The sequence below is a fragment of the Phlebotomus papatasi genome, chromosome 2, assembly GCF_024763615.1.
Source record: "Phlebotomus papatasi isolate M1 chromosome 2, Ppap_2.1, whole genome shotgun sequence".
Classification (NCBI taxonomy): domain Eukaryota; kingdom Metazoa; phylum Arthropoda; class Insecta; order Diptera; family Psychodidae; genus Phlebotomus; species Phlebotomus papatasi.
The window spans coordinates 42,129,307-42,155,061 of record NC_077223.1 but is presented as its reverse complement, the minus strand read 5'-3'; the positions used below and the strand labels follow the sequence as shown (position 1 = coordinate 42,155,061).

Below are 25,755 nucleotides of genomic sequence, written 5' to 3'. Positions count from 1 at the left end.
TTCTTGCGTAATTCGTTGTCAAAACAGCGATTTATCGAAAGGATAAAGGCCTTTTTTACAAGGACTGCCAGCGTTTATGGTCCTGGGTCCCGGCAATTTTTCAATCTTATATCAGTACCTACAAAATGTGCCTACTCTCGTTTGTGGCGATTCCGGGACCAGCGCCCATATAGTTTTGACCATTCTCCTTTTATAAGCTTAATATTCTAGATGATCAGCCTGAGTTTATCTAGGCCACAAGGAACATTTCTCACAATACCTATAAATTATTCAGAGAGGGACTTTCCGGTGTTCACCAGTGAAAAAGGTCACCGTAAGATGAAAACACTTTTTTGGTCGTGCCCAGAGCGAGAACTAATTATGAGAACATATTTTAGTCGACCACTGAAGAAGGTCCACATCGGGACCGAAAGCTCTGGGCAAGACGAAAAAAGTGTTTTCATCTTAGGGTGACCTTTTTCACTGGCGAACACCGGAAAGTCCCTCTCAAAGTACATTGCGCCAGTCCATCATCATTGATATAATTACTTATTTAAGGAAATTAATCGCAAAAACCAGAGAAGCTAAAAATATTACATTTTGCTATATTTAATGAATTTCAATTAACAAAAATTCGTTTCTCCCAGCATTGTGAATTTAATAATTTAAATGCACCGAGTATAAGACTCTTTTTCTAACACTATATTAATATGAATAATTTTACGACTAAATTACAAAATCCAGTACCTTTTACAATAACCCTTAAGCTATACACATGTATGTATTAAAAGACAATTGCTTGTGCCTCCATTACCCCAAATTCTATCTGGAAATCCCCGTGAAATCTGCTAGTTTAAAGTCAAAGTTATGCACAAGTTTCCCATGGAAGTAATTTTCATTTCTTTTCCACCCCATTTTCCGCGTCTCACGTGCAATTTTGGAAAGTTACGGGTGGAATTTTCGGAAAAGGAATGGTACAATGTGTGATGCAAAGTTTCGTTGTAGAGTGGGAAAGGGTGCTTTTGCATTGGGAGATGGGTGAAGTTTAATCTGCTTTGTCGTGTGGAGTGAAGTGTATGTGTTCAACAGAAATTTCACTTCATCAAATTCCTGTATTTTCTACACCACACAACATATTTTCTCTGGCTGCGTTTTCCTATAAATAACGTGACAACATAATTTTCCAAAAGAGAGAGAGACAGGGGTTATTCCATAGAACAGCTTAATGTGGTTGGGGACAATGACTGTAGAAATAGTTAGAGTGTAGAGTCGGATTTTGCATAAAGCAAGAAAATATACTCTCAATACTTCTTGGAGTGCAAGGCAATCAGCCAATTAAGCTCCCCCACACAGATCCATTAGCACTTGGGGGAAAAGTTGAAAGTCTTCCCGTGGTCTTTGCCCATTCACTGCATTTGCACTTTGACTCTTTTCAACCAGGTAACCTAATTTCCTCTTTTTCAAACTTTGTCGTAAGCACTGGAGAAATTCCCTATTGGAATTTTCAACTCCAAACTAGTTGATAATACCTCTCGAAGGGTACCTCAAAGGAGGGCTTAAGGGTTAACCCCAAAAACAGAGTATGTGAACACGCAAATGAGTATTAAAACAAATAAGGTGTATCGGGGTGTGAAATTGAATATTAGATTGCAAGACGAAGGAAAAGCCCTCTGAGAAACGTGTGACCAATTCGTAAAATCCAATTTGTAACACTTCAACCCTTACACTTTCTTTCATAGACTCTGTAATTGGTACAAAGGTATAAAAGCATTTAAAACTACAACATTTTAATCATGCGCCACAAGAGAATTCTCGAAGCAAATGGGAATTGGCATTAAAGTCTTAGAAGACACTGAAGCCTATAATTACTAAAGAGAAGCGCAATGAACTCGTATTTCAGGTCGAATTAGAATTTCTAAAGGCTTAAGTCGTTATTCCAAAAAAGAAAAACTGAGAAAATGTGCAAACAAAATTTAGCAATTTCGGCAACAAACTTTCTACCTTAAACCTTTGACATAGGGGAAACTGGGGCACCACCAAACACTAATTTTTATTTCTAAACTACTTGGACTATCTCGACCATTCCTTCAGTGGACAAGTATCCCTATAGTGCCTATAAATTCCTATAGGTCTTATCCTCTGAAGTCGAATATCCGATTAAAAAATCGCAGTGTTTGGTGGTACCCCGTGTTTGGTGGTGCCCCAGTTTCCCCTATCTTTGTAAATCAGAAACTTTGAGAGAGAAAGATGTCACACAATCCTCTCGTTCAGTGATAACCTTCCTGATTTGAGAGCTCTCCCCAGATGAGGTTTTTCCTTTACCGTTTCGAAGTTATATCAGAAAGAACTTACTTAAAAACCTGTTGGAAGTTCGAACGTTTAAACTGGAGAGTTATACAAAAGTGATCAAATTCATGAACAGTACATTTGTTTGAATAAAATTGCAATTCAAACGTTCTACTATCCTGAAATTTTACAAAACTTCGCAAAAATTCACTTTTGCGTAGTTTGTACAAACGTTTAATTAGATTTCCGAGCGGGGAAATCAGAAAGTTGAATATAAAGAAGACTTCTTGCTTCTCTCGATGTCCACTTTTCTATCCAAAATTGTGTTTTTACATCTTATATAACTTTTAAGCCACTGCTCAAGATCTCCATTTCCTTGTGGTTCATTAATAGGTTCTCTGAATTTCTCCCTTTAACTGATCCAAGTGCAGAAGGCGATAAAAGTGTCAACTTCTTTTAATTTATTCTCAACTCTAATGAGTCTTCAAGATTTTAAATACAAAATGGAATTATTATGGTGTACAAAAAATAAGAATTCTGTGGTGATCATACAAACATGATTTGACTTGACTTAATTGTTTGTACACTGTTGTTGACATTGTTGTCGATTGAACGGCTTTGGAGTGGCTTCGGCTATTGGCTTTGGAGTGCCTTTGTCTCTTCGAAAGGTTACTGAACGGAGCCAATGGTTCCATTCAGTAATACCTTTGGAAGAGACAAAGCCATGCCATACCTATTCGAAAATCTACAGGAAGCCTAAAATGAAAGTTCACGTACTCGCTGCTTTAGCGCTGATTGTTCTGTAATTCCAAATTTCGGTATTCTTGACACTTCAATCGTCAACAATGTCAACAAAAGTGTGCAAACTTTTGCTGCAAAAAGTGAATTTTTGTGTAGTTTTGTGGAATTTCAGAACGGTAGAACGCTTGAATTGCAATTTTATTAAGATAAATGTTCTTTTCATGAACTTACTCATTTTTATCTAACTCGTATATTGAAACGTTCGAACTTCCAAGGGGTTTTTAGGTAGGTTCTCTCTGATTTACCATCGAATCGGCACAGAAAAAAAAAGCCTCAACCGGAGAGAGCTCTCGAATCGGGAAGGTTAGTACTGAACGATAGGAATATGACCATTCTTGTGCTTGTAAATCCGGACGTAATAAGATGTAGAACCCAAATGGCTATAAATAGTGACTTTGATTTTTCGAGGCACTCTACCCTACAAGTCGCCTTAAAAATTATAAACAGAATACAAAAGACCCAATGGATGAGTAACTTAGGGATGTCTCGAAAATTCGTTATGATACTAGATCTTATGAAAAATTAACATGTTTGTTTTTAGAACTTTACTGTTCTCAAGTAGGGGAAAGTGGTCTACCTTTGAATGCTGTAGCCTTTGAACATTATTTTTTTTTTTTCCAAAGGTAAAATTCTATTTTGGTATTCGAAATTAATAGAAAATAGTTAGTTCTATTGACTATAGTTTACAGAATGGGATTTTTGCTTTAGAAAATAAGAGAAAAATTGAAATATTCAAAGGCTGCCGCATTCAAAGACAGGTCACTTTCCCCTACTTCTGCATTATTGGCTTGTCTTTATGTTGGTTCGGTTGATTCCTTTGTCGACTGTTTTCCCAAGTCTTCGCTTTGTTTTAAAACCACCCAAAATTCGATACATGAACCAATTTGAAGAAAAGTCGATTAAGATAGATGTACGAGAACAATAAAGTGACAAAAAATATGTTCATTTTCATTGGAATAGCAACATTATTCGTATTTGTATTTTAAAGTATTTGTGCCTTTCTACATGTACATAGACATTTCGATATGGCTTTGAATAATTTTTAATTTTTAGATAAAGAAAAGGTTGCGCTATAGAAAAAAAGCTTGAAGAATGATTTTGTAAATATGTATTTACTTTTTAACCTACCGTTTATTAATCGTATCGAGATATTTGTATTACAATGTAATCATTTTACAATGTAATATCCCGTGTTGAAATAATATACTAAGTTCATTGTAGACCGCCCAGGAGCGCCTTCCCGTGGTGTGGATACTCCTTTCTGACTCCCAGAGTTATTGGATAAAGGCGGTGCATCACAAATTATCGCACGATAATACGGAAGATAAAAACCTTTTATCTTCAATACTCCTGTCTTGAAACTCTTAAAACTTTGAATACTTTAGAAAGTTCATAAAGACTATCCTTTATGGAAAGAAATTAAAGGCTTGATGTCTTTTATTTAGAAAAGTTTTGACTTTTAAAATATTCGACTTGACACATTTTACCCAGGATTTTCATATTTCAAAGAAAATTATATTTAATAAACTTACTTATAATATACTGAAAAATTCTTAAATTCGCTTTCTTTCCATCGCAACCTTAAAGTTCTTCAACATCAAGTTGTGTTTGTGTAGACTTTGAAAAAGTATGCATTAATTTTAAGCTAATAATAATGTTACTCATAAAATCTAATGTTTCCTTATAGAGGAAGGCTTGTGGCTTCGTACACACTCTGGCTTTGAAGGCTTTATATTATATTTTTCCTATATTCCTTTAATGAATTTGACTTATGGTACCATTTAAGCATTAAGTAACACATTTCTTGAAAAATTTAAGTTAGATTCCTTTTAAGGAACATGGAAAAAATCTGAAGTGTGCGAAACTAGAGTATGTGCGAAGCCTGAAAGTCTTCCACTTGTATACGAAATTACCTATTTGATGTAATTCACTATTTAATAAGACATTCAGTTAATTCAATATAAAAGTCTTAAAGAATGAGTAAGGGTGACAAAAAATCACATTTTTATGACTTCAGGAACACTTTCCATTTCATCATCCAATCTCAGAATGTGGTCGACCTAAGCCAACCCAGAGCCCATTTTCTGCAAAGCTTCGGATCACGCGACTAGAGGAAACTACACTCAGAAAAATCGATGTTAAATCTTCACTGAGAATAATCGCGGATTTTGTGTGGGTTTTAGGTGCTTACCGGTATATTACGATCTTAAACTGAATCACGGATACTAGAAAACCAGTTTAAGAAAAATTGTTTATGAATTTCGCGTTTTTGAATAGCATGCATGATTATTATTTAAGAGCAATACAAACGTGTTGGTAATTCTGAGATGTTTTAAAAAAAAAGAAATCTAAAATAGTCAAAACGGTATAAAAATAAAACATCCACATTTAACTTTAACCTAATTTAACTTTAATCTAAAACATCTCAAAATTTCGAATTTTTCAGTTTGTAGATATATTTGAAGGAAATATTTACCTGGCCTATCTTCAAAACATATTCGAAAACAAAAGAAGTCGTAGGAGTCATTTTCGAAATGGGACAGACAAACAAACATAGTTTTAGTGGTTAAAAAGAGGTGGTGAGATGGGTGAGATAGAGGATAAAAAACCGTCTCTAAGAAAGGGTTTTATGTAGAGCTCAGAATGGAAAATGAACATATCCTATGCTTTTACCATAGGTCATGTTCATTCTTCAATCTGAGCTCCATAAATAGGGAGCCACTGAAGACCGGATTTTGGTATCTCTTACTGTATAAATACTAACCTTCTCAAAAGTTGAAAAACAGATTATATTATTGGAGCCAGTCAAAATCACGAAATCCAAAAACTCGAAAGCCAAAATCCTGAATGTTCAAAATCCTGAAATCGATGAAATTTTATATGGAGGATAATGTGTAGAATAATTTTTCAAGGTACGGTAAATGTCCCTTTGACTCCAAAAACCGCTTGTGCAATCGTGGAAATACCTATGATATTTTTAAGAATTCGAGATTTTGGCTTTCGGAATTTTGGCCCATTAGGGATTTTGGCGTTCGAGATTTTGGCTTTCAGGATTTTACCTTTTGGGATTTTGACCAAGACCCGTATATATATACTGATCTCTCGTTGAGTTCGAGCAATAAATTAAATGTGCAGAAATTTGCGTTTTAAGAAATATGAATTTTTAAAGATCAATCGCAATACTCATACCTTAATTCCCAGAAAGTAACACTATCAGTTCTATCAACTCTTAGATTCATCCATTAAGATAGTAGCATAGAAAAATATGGAAAGCATGAAGCTAAAAATCGATAAACTAATATTGTTATGTACAGTTAAAGAATATTAGTGATAAAAATACTCTCAAAATCAAAAACCATCATGTATAACTTTTTTTTATATTTAATAAAATTAGGCTAAAATAGTTATTTTACTTGAGATTTCTGAGTATGTATGACGAAGAAGTACCAGAATAGCGAAAGCTTTGAATAGAGCCTCCCTAAGAGATGGTCGTTTCAAGCAGCCCATTCCGAAGCTTGAAAAAGTTAAGCAATTTCTGAGCACATTGCTGAACCTTTAAAACTTCCTACACAATTTTTAATGAAGGCGTCATAAAATTTAAGTGGTAAATCTTCCCACGAAACATTGTGAGGAGATTCAACAGATAAATTTCTTGAGAGCCAGGACGTCTGATGATTTTCCACATTTCGTTTTTGGTATTTAGAATAAAATTCTGAGGGAATTGTTGCATCGAGCAATTTTATCGCATCTTGAGCAACATGCAAGTTCTCACGCCAACCGTCTTCCGTTTCTTTTTCCGGGAAAATTCACCCACACGACATGCAAATGAGACATCGTGAGCAAAGATATGTCTTAATTGACTGAAAATTTTGTTGGTTTTTCTTATCTCTTTTCCTCTTCAAATACCAAAACGCACTCCAGGAAATACCGTGCTATTCTAAGGCATGAAAAGTCGCATCATCTCAGTGCTGTGCCAAGTGGTGGGAAAATGCAAAAACAATGGATGTTTTGGAATGGTTAAAAATTTATAATGCATTTCTCTGTGGTAGTTTTAAGAGAGAAAATTGTCTGCAAACTGTCATTTTATCGTCTGAATGTCTTTTAAACTGTTTTCACAGTCACAGCAATAATAATTTAGAATTCCCTGGAAATTATATTCAAACTGTAGACAATGGGTAAATTCGACAAAGAAAATACTTTACTAATGCTTGAAGTTGCAATATTTTTCGAAGCTAAAACTGTTTATTATTTCTTGAATGTTACAGTTTAGTAACAAAAGTAATACTATATAATATCATTTCAATATCTTTTTACCTTAAATTATCCTTTGCATTGCTGCTCAAATATTCAAGACAGAGTAATATTAATACTACGAATTCAATGCCATGTCTCTTATGGATTCTTTCCACTTTGTTAAATTTAATAAGAAGACGTTTTAAGAAATGAACTCAAGGAACACGACATAAAGATCAGAAGTATATGAAAGTATTTAATGAAGATTTTTTTTAATTTACCACTCATTTTCATAATGAGAATTTATTTTATTCCATTGAAATAAATTGAAAATGCGTCTACTTCTGTCTTACTATGTTATCACACTTGCACATTAAAATTTTAATATGATTCACATTAATTCACTCTGGTAAGAGTCCAAATGTGTAATTTGTTGATCTATTTGTTGATAAAAAGGTAGACTTGACCCGCAAAATTTGATATAAATTGATTTATAGCATTAATGCGAAAAATTAATGCGATTTTCTCATTAATTTTTTAATGTGAAAAATATTTATGCTTTAGGTAAATTTAAATTTATTTTTGCAGGCCAAGTCCACTTTTTTACCAATAAAAAGAAAAACCCCAAATATTAAGTGACTCAAAGACACAAATAACATATTTGGACGCTCACAAACGATAATTAATGTGAATCACATTAAAATTTTAATGTGCAAGTGTGATAACGCCGTTATGGTCTCTACACATTGGAAGCAATTTTTGTCAAAACTTTAAAAAATATTGACGTTCCTGCTTACAATGATAGGGGAAATTTCTTTAGGGCGACTAATTTTCAGAAATGCATTAAAAGTGTTTTGTTTCAAATTTATTAACATAGGGGAAGTGTGCCAAATTTCGGCCAGCTTCTAATTTCGGCCACTTTGAGTGTAATTTCGGCCATGCAAATAAATTAATTAAAATTATGTATGTAATCTTCGAATAGTCAATGAATTCATTTTGCTTTCAAATATTTATCCATTTTAGGACGTATTAACACAAAGACAGTTAAATTTTAGGTATAATTTGAATTTAAATTGCGTTGTAAAAACTCAGTGTGGAAAGAGTCTTACAAAAAATGTGACAGATTGATTGTGTCTTTAGCAGTTTTGTGATTTGTGGTGAAGTGCAGAAGGTTTTCCTTCGGTGTTTTTCATGAAAATTGATTAGTTTTCATTAAAGATTGTTTCTGTTTATGTTAATAGGGAATCAATCTTTTAATTTCGGGTAAAATTTCCCAGCTGGATCCTGTGTTTCGCGTAAAAAAGTATATACTTTGTAAGCGTCTCTCCGGTGAGGTAGTGTTGCCTATTTCGGTAACATCTTTTGCTTTCCTAAATTTCTTATTCATTTTATGTTTTCTTTTTGAATTCCTGAGTTCTACAATGTCCACAGAAAAAAACCATCGCTTCTATGAAAAAGATGATGTGGAAAAGGCATTGTAAGAGTTCAGGAAGTGCAAATTGCTACGGGAATCTGCGCATAAATTAGAGATGCTACTCTTCAGGTGTTTAGGACAAATTACACGAAAGACTTCAGGGCTTGTGAGTCATATAAACGTATTAAATTATATATTAAACTCGTTCCTTTTGACGTTTTGAAATTTTCTATCCGTTCCGTCACAAAAGGTGGTCAAATAAAAGGTGGCCGAAATTTCACACAAAGTGGCCGAAATACTACCCAAAGCAATGTCCATATTTTTATTAATTTTTCAATATTTTAGGAAGTGATTTAAAGAAAACAAAGATGATAAACTAGTCTTGAAGGTTCCACACAACCCTCCCGAAATGGAAGCAACAAAAAATATCAATATTTATTAAAAATATTGCATTTCAAACTTAGGATTTCGGTGCTTACATGCAACTATGCCGAAATTTGGCACACTTACCCTAAGCGTATTTCGAGTTCAAGTATTTTCAAGAGATGTATTTAAAAAAAAAGTCTTATTAACATTTGTTGTTTTCTTTAAATAAACACACGGAACTATTATTATTCGATTCACTTAGAATGAGAATATTTATGAGAGTCGAATATTCAACTTCTTCATAATTGTCCAAAAATATTGATATTGGTAGAATTCTCGGGAAAGCTGCAAAATATATAATGTTATTGTATATTAAAGTTAGTAAATCTACAGCATTTTGTGTCTTGACTTAGACACTTTTACTTAGGTGGGAAGATTTATCAGGAAAGTATGTCTGTCGAATATTAAAAAGAAACTTCTGGTAAATTAAGCTTCAAATTACTAAAGAATTAGCTAGACTTATTTGGCTAGAATATGGTTTATTAAAGTTTTTCAAATGAGTCTTTAAAAATATTTCAGCTATATCTGATTCTGATCCATTCTCTTCTATGCCACTAGAGTTATGGCCGAAGTAGAATTCAATGCCTTTCTAATAAGCTTCGTTGATTGTGCAAATAAGGTTTTATGAAAGATATTTCTAACAAAATTGCTGTTTGAATATTTAAGAAACTTCCCGTGAGAACACAACAATAATCTCAAAAAAATGATTAAAATCGTGAAATATACCGTTTTAATACTAAAGCTTCGATATATGAACTCTCATTAAGAATTATATTAGTTACGTCGTGTCGGAAAAATTGGCGAGTAATAAGCTTTCTTAAAAGAGAAGCCTGAATTAGGCAAACAAAAATTTGTGATTTTTTCTGAAGAAGAGAACACGAACAATAAGCTTAATAAAATTTTGATAATTTTTTTTAATATACTTAGATTGCTTATTTTTTAATATTGCCTAATAACGGATTAATGTTCTTAATTGTACGAGTATTTTATAGTAAATTTTAGAAGAAATATTTTCTCAATATTACATAATAACGGATTAATATTCTTAAGTCTATTTATTTTCTATTTATTTTATAGTGAATCTTAGAAGAAATTATAGAAAATCCTAAAATAAAAATATTTTTAATTTTTTTAGAGATACTTTTTACTGTTCGTACTCTTGAGAGCAGTATCCACAATCCATTTTTTTTTTCAATTATTCATCATCCTGGCTGCTAAACGGAGAGAGATATTGACCTACGGTCTACGGCTACAGTGACCCCCCCCCCCTCATCAAGACACCATTCTCTACAGAACTAACTTAACCAAAGGACACACCACTTTTTCCATTTCTTTTAAGATAAAATTATAAAAAACATAATTTTTGTTTTTCAACAATCAATTATGTTCAAGTAGTAGAGAATTTATTTAAGAACCTTGTTATCAACAGACTAAGCTTTTATCCACTTCAAATAATCCTTAAATATTTTTTGCTATTTCCCGCCAATTCAAGAAAGTCGTAAAAATTAAAAATAGAAATTCGATGTTAATCTAAGTGCTTGCAAACCTGTCTGCTTCTTCTTTTCTTCTATCACTATATCTTCGAAAATACTTCGAACCTGCTTCTGATATTTTTGTGGTCTATTGGTAGAAAGTTTATATATCAATTTTAGCAAAACAAAATCAGTTTTCGACCTTGCTCTTTAGGCCCTCCCTTATGGTAACTGTACCACAGCCCATGAGGATCTAGCCAGATTCCCGTAAGACACACGTTCTACTTCAATTACGATTGAGATCAGATGAACTTTTGGGTCCCTAAAGATTATAGGTACGGAGGTCAAGTCGCAGAATGGTATCATATTGTGCTTAGAAGTGGCTGAAGTTGGCATGGTTCGCACAGAGTGAACCTTCAAACAACGCAAATTTTCTCTTTGTTTACAAAGAGCTAGTTCGTCTTTTCTTAACTAGAAGATAGATAATTATTGAGCTCATGAGACGAGATGAGAAAAATGGTAAGTCAGCTCTTTGCAAACAAAGATAAAATTCACATCGTTTGAAGGTTCACTCTGTGCGAACCATGCCTACATTCTCCTAAAGGATTTGAATTCATTTAATAACCATATCGAGATGTTTGTTACAATTAAATCGTATTATTTATTGTCTTGTGTAATCCAAGCTGGAAGAATCTGTCAAGTTTATTATGGGGTTCCCAGGGGCAATTCTTCGAAATGTGGATGCTCCTTTTATGCTTCAGAATTTTTTGGAAAAAGTGTCTTTTATTATGTTTTATCACATTTGAAAAAGTCCCCATCCAGATATCCAGTTCTTTTCATATGAACTCACAATTACGGGAATTGAGCTAGGCATCACACCAAGGGGTAACTCATAAGCTATTGGAGTGGTTCAAGGGGCTCCAGTTCCCGGTTCCACGAAAAAATATATGAGATTCTTGAGTTTATTGAAGAAAAGTATGAGTTTTCTGGATTGCCTGAAAAAAAAATGATTTGCCTGGATTTCTTGTGATTTCTCTGTAAAGAAAAGATGTATAGGTTCCGTGAATTCACAATGGGTTCCCTGGGTTCCTCCATGGTTTTCCTGGCCAAATTGGTCTGAGTTCCCCGAAATGAGTTACCAAAAAAAAGAGAAGCCAGAAAGATAACTTTCGATCTTACCAATTATATTAATCTAAGAAATCCCTAACATTACTAGCTCTATTAGTATATCATTAATGCCTTGTTTAGGAATAAGTTTACGTTCAAAGTAACGGGTCAATATTTTAGACAAGTTGCATATATATAATCACCAATATCCTAACTTTGAAGTTTAATATTTTTAATACAAATTTATTTTTTAGTCATTTCCATCCCGGGAGTATTATTTGAAATTTTGTGAAGTAGTTTATCACTTTGCTTCCTCTAAAATAATTCTTAATACATTTAAAAATGTAAGAAATACAGATATTTCTTTTGAGTAATATATCAGACACCTCAGACACCTTATATTAAAGAAAGTCTATTTTGTATGAAATATCGTAAAACGAGCTTTAGTTCTTCTTTACTCTTCCAAGTTTTTTTGCATAGCTTTTCATTTATAAAAGGGATGGTTTTTTTATTTATGTGGACATTGTTCAACGATGTAACTGAATAAGTTTCTGGAATTTTGAGAAGCACAACAACCTAATTGATGGACTGCTGAGAAAGTGTTCCCTTTACGGTTCGAACTTAAAGAAAGAGCAGTATAATAATCTTCATTTAGCTAATCACTGGTTTAGGGCTTCAACGGTAAAAAAATGGTTTTCGATCTTTGATGACCTTAATGACCTTCGATGATTTTGTGAGAGTTGGGTGAAATTATTAAGAATGCTGTCTAATTATGTCTAACAATAAATTTTTATCGTCACCTGAAGTTAATATTGGATAAGTTCATATATTCTGTCAGTAGAAGAGGTCGAAAGTTTGGAGTGGTATATCTCAGCTCCTGATGAACATAATTGGATGGATGAACTATTGTTGGAAAGCTCGGTTCATTAGCTTTTAGAATCTGGTATATGTAGTCTGCTATGAGTAAACCATGGTCATCCAGAACCATTTATGTCGAAGAAGACATTTTTTGCAGCGTCATTTTTGACCATCTACTGCTGAGACCAGCAGTGACCTACGATTATCGCACAAGGACTATTTGTTAGAGGAACTCAAAGGGTATAATTTGTGGAAGAAACTTTTTTTTTGGACATCTTACTTTTTTTTATTCATTGACTTTTGCAAGAATTTTAACATTTTACACGCATAGAAAAAAATGACAGAAATCCTTCTATCTCATTTTCTGGACAAACTAATGAAGATATCGACTTGGAATGTTCTAAGTACTCCCCCATAAGTTGATCTAAGGAATCCAAATATCACATCAATTTCATCCCCACGTCTATCCTTCCCCTCCAGAAACCACTCTTTTAGGATTTCAGTAATTTTTTCCTTGCGTTTAACACTTCAAAATTCTTGCAAAAGTCGATGAATAAAAAAAAGTAAGATGTCCAAAAAAAAAGTTTCTTCCACAAATTATACCCTTTGAGTTCCTCTAACAAATAGTCCTTGTGCGATAATCGTGGGTCACTCCTGGTCCCAGCAGTAGATGGTCAAAAAAGACGTTGCAAAAAGTGTCTTCTTCGACATAAATGGTTCTGGATGACCATGGTTTACTCATAGAAAATTATATATACCAGATTCTGAAAGCTAATGAACCAAGCTTTCCAACAATAGTTCACCCATCCAATTATGTTCATCAGGAACTGAGATATACCACTCCAAACTTTCGACCTCTTCTACTGACAGAATATATGAACTCATCTAATATTATATGAGCATCGGAATCTAAATAATTCCTCAGATGAGAAGATTGATTTTTCCCAATAAATTTATATGGCGCCATATGTCGCAAGTGCAGGTGGGGGATTCAATGCTGATTCTTAAACCAACATCCTCCTCCTTATAAGCATCAAATTGTTAGGTCTGAAGTAAAGTGCAAAGTGCTAGTGTGGGCGTGAATTTGTGTCGCATGTCTCCTCTAACCATAAATTACATATGAAGTCTTCAACAGTTCCATTACTCTTCATCGCATTGAAAATCATCATAGAGGAAATTTTGTCTTCATTCCATAGCCTGTCTACCCCATGGACCTGTGTTGTTTCAAACTATGGATTTGAGTGAATCAGAAATGAAATGCAATTTACAGAAAAGCGTCTCATTCAATTTGTTCGATGAACGATTTCGAAACCCGGTGTGCTGTTGATATGATGGGGATTTGTGCTGAATTGTACTATCTTGGATATCAGTCCCCTGCCATCTCTTGCCACCAAACACAGTGGGGATGCAATGGCAGTTGCACTTGCAACTTTCAGATTGCAACATATTTTATTTAACCCAGAATACTTCTTGGTTGGTGATTCAGTGGTACTTTCGATCTTGCAATCTATTTTCTTTCTCTCTCATAGTGTTCACAAATGCAATTCTCTATATCATTCTTCATTCATTGATACCTCTTCATGGATTTGAAGAAGTCGAGGAAATCAATTCGAAACATTTTCTCTATTTTACTGGCACCAAATTGGATAATATTTTATTCAGAATTATTAATATAAATTACAAAAATATCTAAAACTCTACAACAAAATATACTTTATTTTAATTAACAGTTTTTTGAAAACAAAATAAATTTTATTATTAATAATGGATACGGTAATAATACATTTCACACAAAAAAATTTATTTCCATTTTTTCTGCAAATACTTCACCATCATTATCAAATACATCAATTAATAAAAATATCCAATGGTAGAATTTGAGGATGAGAAATATGAGTGGAAATATTGCAATAATGAAAATTATTGATACCGAGGAAAAAGCCCAGAGGATATATTAAAAAAAAAAATCCCTGATTTTTTGTTATAATTTCCGCTGGAATTCATCATATCAACCCTTTTTGCAGTACCCATCTCTCTGGCGGAGGCAGTACAGGGATCAATGGCTCGATTGCCATGCAACATAACACCCCCAGTTCCGGATGACAAAATCACACTTGTTATTTGGTACAAGGATGGCTACGTGACTCCAATTTATAGGTGAGAGCGATGAATGAGAATTTTCAGAGATACAATCATCAGTCTTTCTTTTGCAGCTTCGACGCACGTGGATCACATTTGGATGGGGGATCACATTGGTCTGATGACACATCAATCGCTGGTCGGGGTATTTTTCAAGCAAAAACTAAACCTGCCATTTTAGCCTTACAATCCTCTAGGAGCTCAGACTCTGGCATCTACAGGTGTCGCGTTGACTTCCAGAAGAGCCCTACAAGAAACTCTAAAGTTAATCTAACAGTCATAAGTAAGTTGAATCTACCTTTGATAAATTATTTCCAAAAATAAGCAATTAGAATAAAAAGTTTTCAATGCAATAAGACCGATGTTAAGGGGTTATATCTATAGTAGAACGCCAAAAATTAAAGTGTTTTATGATTTTCTTGCGACTTTGCTAATGAAATCAATCAATATGAAATTTGCAGAGGTTGCACAGTCATTTTATATTCAAAATTAAATTTAAAAAATAACTTAATTTTGAATACAAAATGGCTGTGCAACAGTGTGAGAACTGGGTGATGATTTTAAGGTCAGTGAATCTTCCCGTGGATAGCAATCGAACTTATCAACGATTGTAATTGTTTTCATAATATGAATGAGTAAGCTAGAAGTGCACACAAGATATAAAGAAATAAGCACCTTTGAAGTAGGTCGGTTTTGAAATTAGGCTTTTTACTTTTTTTTGTAAATTATTTATGGACGATGCAGATGGCTCATACAACCTGAGAAAGAGTTTTCCACAGTTATCACTTTGGAGGTTGGCCACCAACCCAAAGACGGCGGTGGCCGCTATTACTCAGATAGGCTAGCTCAAAAGTAGTGCGTACGTTTCGAGAAAAAAAAACTTTTAAAGTTTGACAATGTGTTTTTACTCCAAGTTGCTTCAAAAATTCTTCATATTTGGGAAATGTCTTCTTCTGTTCATGATTTCAAGAATTTCGCAAGGTTTTCAAATTGGACAATTTTTCTTAAGTTTTACGATTCACAACCGATTTGAATCCTATACGAAAATACCGTTGAATTATTCCTAATAACTTAAAGATCAAAGTGAAAAAAAAAACCCAGAGAGCGTGTTTTTCAACCGGATAATGACATATTTGGACTCATTGGAAAGGTCTTAAAATTCCTGTCAACCCTGAACCGATAATACGACTTTTACCTATTATCGATTATTAATTTTATAAATATACCATTTACTAATTTTTATCCAAGATTCAATTATATGACTCTAATTAGGCCACTTTTTAAGTGAATTATAAATCGGTTCAAGACGCTTGTGAATCGGTAAAGAACCGGTTATGAACCTATAAGTATATTTTTGTCGGAAAATCAATTTTTAAAACTATTTTGAGGAAATATTTAGAGTAATTTAGGAATCGGTTCAAATCGGTTGAGAATCGGTAAACGGTAAATAATGCGAAAGTATTTTGAAGCTATAGCATATAGGGTACCAGTTCGAGCACTTCGCAAGGTTTCAGATGCTTTGACACCCCTTTCTTGAGCAATTAGTTTATTACCCATGAATCCTTATTAATTTATGAAGATAAAACCGAGTAACTTTGAAATTGTGGAAAATCCCGAAAGTGTATAACGTAAAACGGTCTTTAATTCTGTGGCTCATTTAGTACCAAAGAAAGACTTGTAGGGGAATTCTGCAACAATATTACTATGTCATATGACAATTTTTTTTTGTATTACGAGAGATAAAAAAAAACATTAAAGATCAGAAGCCCTTAGTAATTGACCAGTAATTGCATTTTCGAATAATTATCCCGAATTTTCCAAATAACGAAAGTTAATTTTTTCATATATAACATCAATGACATTGCAGTATTGTTACAGAATTCCCGTTCTGATTAGTCCAAGCTCAGTGCTACCTGAAATTCGGTTTATTATTATTATTATTATTATTATTTATTTTAATCAAAGCTGATAGGGTCCGCCCCTCTTACATAGTTTGATTAGAGGAATAAAAAGAAAGTTACAAGCAAAGAAGCAAAATAATAGGCAAAAAAAAAAATCAGAAATCCAAGATTAGCCCTACTCGATCTGGTAGAATCTAGCAATGCCAGCCAGTGAGGATCTGGCATGCAAGGGAAGGGAGTTGAACAAGACAACTCCGTCAACAAAAATTGTTCGCGATAGCTGGTTAGAGTGAGCTCTCGGCACCAAGAGTCCCCGCACCCTGGCCGAGGCCCCAGGAATCAGAATTGAGGCCAAGTAACGCGGCCCTCCAGAAATAATCAAGCGAAAGAGGAATGAAACCGCTCTCTGACGGAGGAGTGATGGGAGATCACAACCCACCAAAATATTACGATGCCTAGAGATATGATCACGAGCGCGCAGCCCACAAACATATCTTACACAGTTATTGAAGGTCACTGTCAAGCGTCTTAGTGTCTCACAGTCGGCTGCAAAGAATAGCTCTGCACCATAAGTTATCACTGGTATGAGGAGTGACCTAACAAGGAGTAAGCGAGTATTAAATGGCGTAATCTCGCGAAAACGCCGAAGCGTACGGAGAGTGCAATATATCCTCTGGTTGATGTGAGACACGTGATCAGACCAGGTGAACGATGAATTAAAAATAACACCCAGATTGCGAGCACGCTCAACAAGTGGGATAGGCTGCCCATAGATAGTGAGAGGGGCCGGGGGAGCCGCTAACGGCTTTTTGGATATCAAAATAGCCTGGGACTTCTTAGGGTTTAGAGCCAGTCCATTCAATGAAGCCCAATTCCCCACACAGAATAAATTGTCGTTCACCCGAGAGAACACAGCCTGAACATCGGAAGGGTCTCCTGAGGTATATATTTGCATATCATCTGCATAGAGGTGATACGAGCAGTCAAATAAAACTGACGGAAGGTCATTTATAAATAGGGAAAAAAGAAGTGGGCCAAGTAAAGAACCTTGAGCCACACCACTACGTAGATTTGCAGGTTCAGAAAGTTTATTGCCAATCTTGACTCTCTGAGAGCGACCCTCAAGATATGATTTGATCAAGTGAACAGCAGAAGATGAGAAATTAAAAAGTCTATAAAGTTTGTAGCAGAGTAAATCATGAGGAATGCTATCAAAAGCCTTGGAAAAATCAAGAAGTAGTAACACAACAAATTTGCGATTGTCAAGTGATAATGCAATATCATACTGTACCCTGAGTAGAGCACTAGTAGTGCTGTGACCACTACGAAATCCTGACTGAAGATCAACAAGTAGTCTCTCAGAGTTTAGGTATGCCGTGAGTTGCTCAAGGAGCAGAGCTTCAAGCACCTTAGAAAGTACGGGTAGGAGGCTGATTGGCCTGAAATCCGAGGGACCAACTGGGTTACTAACCTTCGGGATAGGTATAACTAAAGCTGATTTCCACATGGTAGGAAAAGAAGAGGAAGCAATTATAAAATTAAAAGTATCAGTCAATACAGGAAGTATGACAGGAAGGATCATTCTAACAAACGCTAAGGAGACCTCATCATCCCCCTGAGCGTCAGATTTAACACGTGCAATGGCGAAAATGACGTCATCAGCCGACACACTTCCGAAGCTAAAGCCATCCCAGGGCCCGAGAGGCATAGGTGGACAGCTCACAGAGGTGGCCGCAGTGCCCGATGTGCTGAAGAACTTATTAAGCTCATCAACACTAGGGCCGGGCACGTCAGCTGAACGCAGTGACGGACGTAATCCGAGCCTCCTTATATTACTCCAGAGAATATTAGAAGGAAGGCTGGCATCCAAGGACCGTAAGTAGTAGGATTTCTTTGCGCGGCGAATCATAGTAACAACACTGTTACGAAGTTGAACGAATGTTAAGCGATCCACATGAAGACCACTACGCTTCCATCTTCTGTAGGCAGCATCACGCCGCTTCAGCTTCTTTAAAATTGGCAAAGTCAACCACGGGGTTGCAATGCTTTTGACAATCACGCGCTTCCTAGGGACAATATCATCGAAGAGATTGTTAATTTTTTGAGTAAGAAGATCGACTCGATCAGACGCATTAGGCAACAAGGATACCTCAGACCATAGGACTGACATAGCAGCTTCCTGAGCATGGTGCGGACTGCATTGAGACAAGTCTGGGATAAGTTTTGTCTCCTTCCTCGGCCGCGGAAGTCGAAAATTATACAAAGCAAATATAAGATCGTGATCTGAGATTTGCGGGCAGGTTTTTTGGCCAAATCGTAGCAACTTAGACAAATCATCCACGGGAAGAACAATTATGTCAAGCAGCGATTGAAGTCTGGTGGGATTAAGTGGAAGGTAAGTTAGGGAACGGGACTCAAGCTCAACCCGCAAGCTTTTACTCAGAAGAGAGTCAGCAGTTAGGTTTATATTAAAATCTCCGAGAATAATGAAATTATCGTAGGAGGTGGCGAGATCCAGAAATCTTTCGACGGGTCTGCAGCTAGAAACTGGTGGCGGGAAATAGCAACAGAACACAAGTAAATGACTTTGGGGCAAACTGACTCTGACCCCAATGAATTCAAAGGATTCATCACAATCAGAGCAACAAAGAACCGCGCCGAGGCTTCGGTGGATATAAATTCCCACCCCACCACCGCGACGGCCATCCCTGTCACGCCGGAAAAAACGGAAGCCCGAGATACTCACGGCCTCATCGGAATCGGTAGAGTCCAGCCAGGATTCGGAGACACACAGGATACTCGGAGAAATCTCTCGAACCAGCAAACGTAATTCGTCAATATGTCGTCTCACACTCCGAGCGTTAATATGAGCGACTAAGAAAGAATATTTCGGATTACTGCAGATTTGATCAAAGCTGAAGGCTTTAGGTGCAGTAACCCGAGCCTCAGAGATGCTACCAGACAAGTCAGGATCAAAAAAGGAAGAGTTAAGAGTATAGTTATCAATTACATAGACTGATTCATTAGAAAGAGCAAATGAGTGAGCGGACCGTAGAGAACCATCCGTGAAAAGCCGCATCGAAGACGAAGAGTTGGTCAGCGACAAGCATGAGCGTACTGCAGTAGATTCATTAGTTTCCGGAGACAGCCGGTGCCCGAAAAAGCCACTCCTTCACTCCAGCCCCAGGAGGCCAGAACTCGGAATTCAGCAGACACTCCAGCGACTCACGCGGGATAGTCACCCTGAATGAGTTGTAAGTAACTGCAGGAACATTGCGCGGAGGACGGAGATGCATAACCGTAGCGTCATGACCAAGAGACGACAAATACTCTTTTAACCGATCAGCAGTGACATCCAGGGCCAGCCTTGTCACAAATAGTTGAGCCTGATCGGGTCTGAGTAACTGACGATTAGGGACCGCAGCGAGTGGGCACGATCCAGACGTGCCAACAATAAGAGGTCGCTTTCTGTTTTCTATACGGTTTGTAAGTTTAGAGTGTTTGGAGGGTTTACGGTTTTGCCGAGAATTTCCATTGCCTCCATCGCGGGGAACACCACCAACGGCCACGTCCCCATCAGCGGCTCCGCCCTCATCAACTACGCCGCCATCAGACCGGCCGGCGAACAGCTTTCCAATATCATTCGGTACTTCCGATCGAGTGTCCCTGGATGTACCCGGAAGCCCCGGCACATCAGATGGAGTACCCCTTAGGGCAGAGGAATTCATTGCATCCCGAAATGACACATCGCCCGAGATTTTGCTGATAGAGTGCCTATCAATAAGTACCTCAAGTCGCCGCGCAGGGTCCTCCCCATGACAAGACCCCGAGCCCTCCAGGCGCAGAAGCCCAGCTTCTAGAGTAGCTACTCTATGAGACAAGGCAGAATTCTCCGCGAGCAATCCAGCAATAGTGCGTTTGTGCGCAAGCTCAGCATAGCCCAGCTGAATAGTGCGCTCACACAGCTCAGCACTGGTACTTTCCAGGGAAGAGATCCTTATGGTCATTGCTTCTACCATATTCACAAGACCCTCAATAGATCGAGGGCCACCCAGAGAGGTTGATCGTCTCTTGCCAGCCGAGCACCGTGAACACATCCAGTCCGCATCGCCACGGCTTATAGCAGCGACGGTCTCAGGAGAAAGTTCAGGAACGACACAATCAAAATGGAACCAGCATTGACAAGAACCCGAGCACTGGACGCCCGGGTACCTGATAGGCGTTATTGCTGCATTACAGCCGCTACAAGCCGTGCGAGAAGATGGCATGCTGTGGGATCGCAGAGATCACACTAAAAAGCTTATAGCACACCAATAGATATCCAATCCAGTAATCCACTCAGGAAATAAAGAATTTTATAATAATTTTATAATTATTATAATTATTATTGCGACCCCAGTTTTTCCGAGTGTAAAGATTCGCTGTGCCTTGAGAGTCAGGCAAAAAAAACTCTTAATTTAAGAGTTGAGGCAGCTATTGACTGACAGATGGCGCTGACAGTTATCGCTTATGAATGGGGCCACCAAAGAAACACAGCAGGAGGCCACTCGGAGGCACTTCTATGCACTTTGCTCACGACTACGCACCGCGGGTCAGCGACACTGTAGTATGTTGCTCAGACACAGTGGCACTCACGAACGATGAAAGATCTAGTCAGCGGAGGGGCACTCAGAGTATGCAGCGATCCCGCCCAAAAGCATCAACAAAGAGACAGCAAGGCAGCAGGGATTTATGCTGTATTTCAGGCCTGAGAAACCACGGATAAGGCGCTCCACATATAGTGAAATGTACCGTGGTACCCAGAAGCCAAAATGAATCTGCAATTTGGTCTTAGACAAAGAAAAATCCCCGTTTTAGAGAAATAAATACGGAGGTGATAAGATTGATAATTTGACAACTTGCCTGAACACTCAGAAAAATCTCAGAAAAATGTTTAGGCAACCTCTAAAATTTTAAGATGAGTTGCAAAATGTTCTTTTTCTAAGATTTTAATTAAAGAAAATGTTCACTTAAAATTTTATTAAAAAAATGTGATTGAGTCTCTTATTGGTTGATTTTGAGTTTTGGAAAATTTATTTCTGAATCATATGGCATCAAAAATAAGGCTCATACTTTGAAAGATTCAACTTTTCATTTTTACTAGGGGTTTTTGGAGTTTTCACAATTGAAATAATGAAAATAAAGACAAATTTCATTTGCAAATGCACTTGAAAGAACGAAATTTTTATTCCTTCAACTGTATGTTTTATTTTCCAATTCTTGTTTTGCTTTTTTTGCAAATTCGTGTTACCATATTGTCTCTTATCCGAAACAGTTTTTTCCATTTTTTTTTTAAATAAACGTAATAATATGACAATGTGAAATTTCTATAAGGAATATAAGTCCTAAAATCGTAAAATCATTGTCATTACGGAAAAAAGACATTTTAAATATTTGATAGAAATTGCTTTCTTTTTGTTTAAAAAAAACTATGAAAACTGACTAGCCATTTGCTGATTTTCACAAAAATAGTAGGAAAACTAAAGAAATTAAATTTTATGAGCTTTAAAGTTGTTGTAGAATTCTTAGGAAGTGAAAAACAAAAAAAAATGTTTTTGTTTTTCCTTTATATATTTCCTTTAGCATTTTATGACAATTTAGTGGGGATTCTATAAATAAGCAATAAAAAGTTAAAATTGAGCAGTAAAAAAAATTTTAACAATTATCGTCCAAATTTTGGCAAAGGGAAAAAGGGCTTTTCATTCTATCTGCAACAATTTTAAATGTTAAATATATAAATTAGACCCATTTTTGTAAATATTTAAGTTTTTTTTACTGACCATAATTAGAAATTTTACTGCACATTTTTAATTTTTTACTGCCCACTTTGAATTTTCTGCTGGTTTATTTTTTGCCAATTTAGTGCTTCAATAAGATTTTATTGTTTCGTACCGTAGATGCGGCATCTTTGTTGTTCGTAAGCTCCTGTTCAATTATAATACTTAAGCCTTTAAGGATGAGTGGGACAGCCGTGTTCCAGAAACAAAAACTTTTTTTTTACTATTTAAGGACATATTAACTTTCTGTAGTAAAATAAAAAATAAAAAATAAATTTTTGAGACACCGTTATCACACTCTTCCTTAGTTAAGAGTTGTCTTTACCGACCGCACATGGTAGATGATATTAGTGAATACCATCCTTAACCCTTTAACGACGAAACACTTTTTGCGGACTGAAAATCAACATTAAAAATTAAACTGAGAAACATAATCAATGATAAGTCTTACATCTAACCTTAGACAGTCCAACAGAGTCTTATTCGGTGTATTTTGTGCTTCTATATTATTATTAATCGTATCGAGATATTTATTACAAGGTAATCATTTTTACAATGCCATATCCCGTGTTGGAAGAATTTGCGAAGTCCATTGTATACCGCCCAGGAGCGCCTTCCCGTAGTGTGGTGAATGCTTCTTCCATGCTCCCGGAGTTGTTGGGCGAGGCGGTGCATTTTTATTACGTTATATCACAGTGAAAATGTCTTTTTCTTAACATTCAGATCTTTGCACCGGGCGGGACTCGAACTCACAACAGTGAATCGAGCCAGGAAATCGATCCGCCCAAGAGCCAACGGTCTTGCCTATTGCGCCACTGATTCCCCTGTGCTTCTATGAACGATAGAGACAAAAATAGCCCAAAAATTTAAGTAATTTTTCTGACAATACTAATAAATAATATTTTATTGCTAAAAAGGTTTTGCTTGAAAAAAAAATTGGAAGTATAAAAAATAAACAAAATAAATTATGAAATTGAGAATTTAAAAATTCGCCATTTTTGAGTTTAAATATTTACTACATAGCAAATATTTAGCTAGAGACTTGCAAAAAATATTCTAGATTCCTTCAACCTTCTACTTTACAATTATGTATAGACATTAGAAAAAAATAACTTTGGATAGTTAGGAAAAATTATGTTCTTTATGGGACACCGGTGTTCCAATTGTCCTTAAAGGGCTAAGTGCAAAAATTAAAGATAAACTTAAGATGAGGAGGGCAGTTACCACCTAATGCCAAAGTCACCTGTATTTACAATTTCAGGGAGAGAAAGGAAGATAGTATCAATTTTACTCTTAAGTTAAGACTTAACCTTAGGTCTGAAGCTCGATCGTCGAAAAATCATCGTGTTTTTTGTATACAAATAAATTAAATCCCTTGTTGCATTTATTTAAAGTAATCGATTAGCATTAAGGTCAAATCCTATCCTGTTAGAAGACTTTTCCTTTTAAGACTTCAACTCATTTAACCTTAAACAAATGCACATGAAATCACTAAAAGCTTCTCAGTTCCAGTTGATTGGTACAAAATCGATAAAGAAATCTCATGTTCGCTAAAATTTTCGCAAGCGTTGCAAGTAAAAGTTGGTGAATAGCGTAAGAATAAGGAAGTCTTGGAAGGCAAGTGGGCAATGTGAAAGAAGTTGTGTGTGTTTGACTCTCGTTAGCAACTTTTAGTTTTATATCATACCTAATATGTCACGGTTGAGTAACAAAAAGTCCACGTTCCATAATTAATCTGAGATGAGTTGGCGAAAGAAGGTTGGGGTGGACTCCATTGCGAACGGAAACTTGGTGGTGAAAAGTTTTTACTCGCAATTGAGATCTCGCTTGTTTACTTTAATTAAGCTCAGTAAAGAAAAACTTTTGTACACTAAACTTGTTCATTTTTTTTCCATGGAGCTTTCCAATCTCTACATTTCCGTAAAGAGAGACTTTTTGGTCTTGGGAATTTTAAAGCGACGATACATTAACATATTCATTGATAACAAATGCTTAAACGATTTCCGCGAAAGTATAGTGGATTCTTATCAGTTGTTCAGTCATCGAACGTGTCGAGAAGTTGATGCTGTGAAGAAAATTTTCCACATTTTCTCATGGAAAATTTAATTAGTGCCAAGGCGCAACGGAGGAAGGGAATTTAATGACTGTGAAAGTGTGGAAAATGAAGAAGAGAAAAGCCACAATATTGATATTGATTTATAAAACTTTTCCTTCACAATTTCAATTAGAATTAAAATTCTAATGTTTGAAAAGTCAATTTTCTTTTAATTTTACAGTTATTCTTTTAAAATAATTATATTATCAATTTCCCACTAAAGTTTCCAGAATGCAGTTGCAATAAATTGACTTTCATCTGAGCGGAGTTATTAGTTATATTAATTTCCATTATTGATTTTAAAATATGAAATATTCTTTATTGGATTTGGTCTCATGCACCAGATACTAAGCCTACAGTATACTAGGTTATTTTAATAACTAATGAATATTTATTGAATATAAAATATTGTTTTCATTAATATTTGCTTAGGCAATGTAAACAAAAATTTATTGAAAATTAATGCAACGTAGCTTAATTTTGCGACGGATAATTGCTATTTAGGTGTGATTTTTACATAATCACACTTATTGTAATCACCATTTTTGTTGACTTTACCAGCTCTGTCTGATAGTCACAGAGATATGCTTGGGGCATCCCTGATTCCAAAAAATGAGTGCTTTTATTTCAGGAAATTTTAGCCTTTTGACATATTATTTTGAAAAATGTGTAAAAACCTAGTTTTACCAGATTATCTCAAAATCGAATTAAGCCTTTTCGATAATTTTTTGTGCATTTCTTAATCAATTTTTCCAATTTTCAAGCGAAATTTCGAACTTCTCAAGCACAAAGGAGGCTCAAATTAAATGAAAGTGTTTGACTTCAATTTTTCACAGTTTCCGAGAAAATCGTTACTAAAATTTTTCAGATCCTTATGTGCATTTCTCATTCCTTTGTTAGCACTAGGCTACCCCTAACGGTTAAACCTCCCGTTGGTATTCGAATTCATATTATCATAGCCTAGCGAGCATCAAATGCTAACCGATTTTAATTCAGCCGTAAGGATTTGTATTTTCAGCTGAATTCTGCTAATCTTAAACGAAAATTCGCAAGGCAGTGCCACTTTTTTGGTTAGCACTTTTTGTTCGAGGACAGCAGCCCGGTCAGCGTCAGCACATTTTTCTTCTTGGATTTAGCAAAAATATGCTGAACACGTGCCTTTTTAAAGCTAACTGTGCTCGCTGGGAAATGTCTCTCGCAGTAGCGCCGATTTCTCCAAAAACCGTTC

The 25,755-nt window shown here is 35.7% G+C and overlaps 1 protein-coding gene across 2 annotated transcripts in view; it reads left to right on the top strand.

Annotated features, from left to right (window-relative positions):
- The window catches only part of LOC129801143 (nephrin-like), a 127,941-nt gene that overhangs the window by 16,064 nt on the left and 86,122 nt on the right, over window positions 1–25,755 (top strand). For both annotated transcript variants that reach the window (XM_055845909.1, XM_055845911.1), the window contains exons 2-3: window positions 14,601–14,733; window positions 14,790–14,998. In XM_055845909.1, the coding sequence (XP_055701884.1) occupies window positions 14,601–14,733; window positions 14,790–14,998 (342 nt within the window). The remainder of the gene's footprint in view (window positions 1–14,600; window positions 14,734–14,789; window positions 14,999–25,755) is intronic.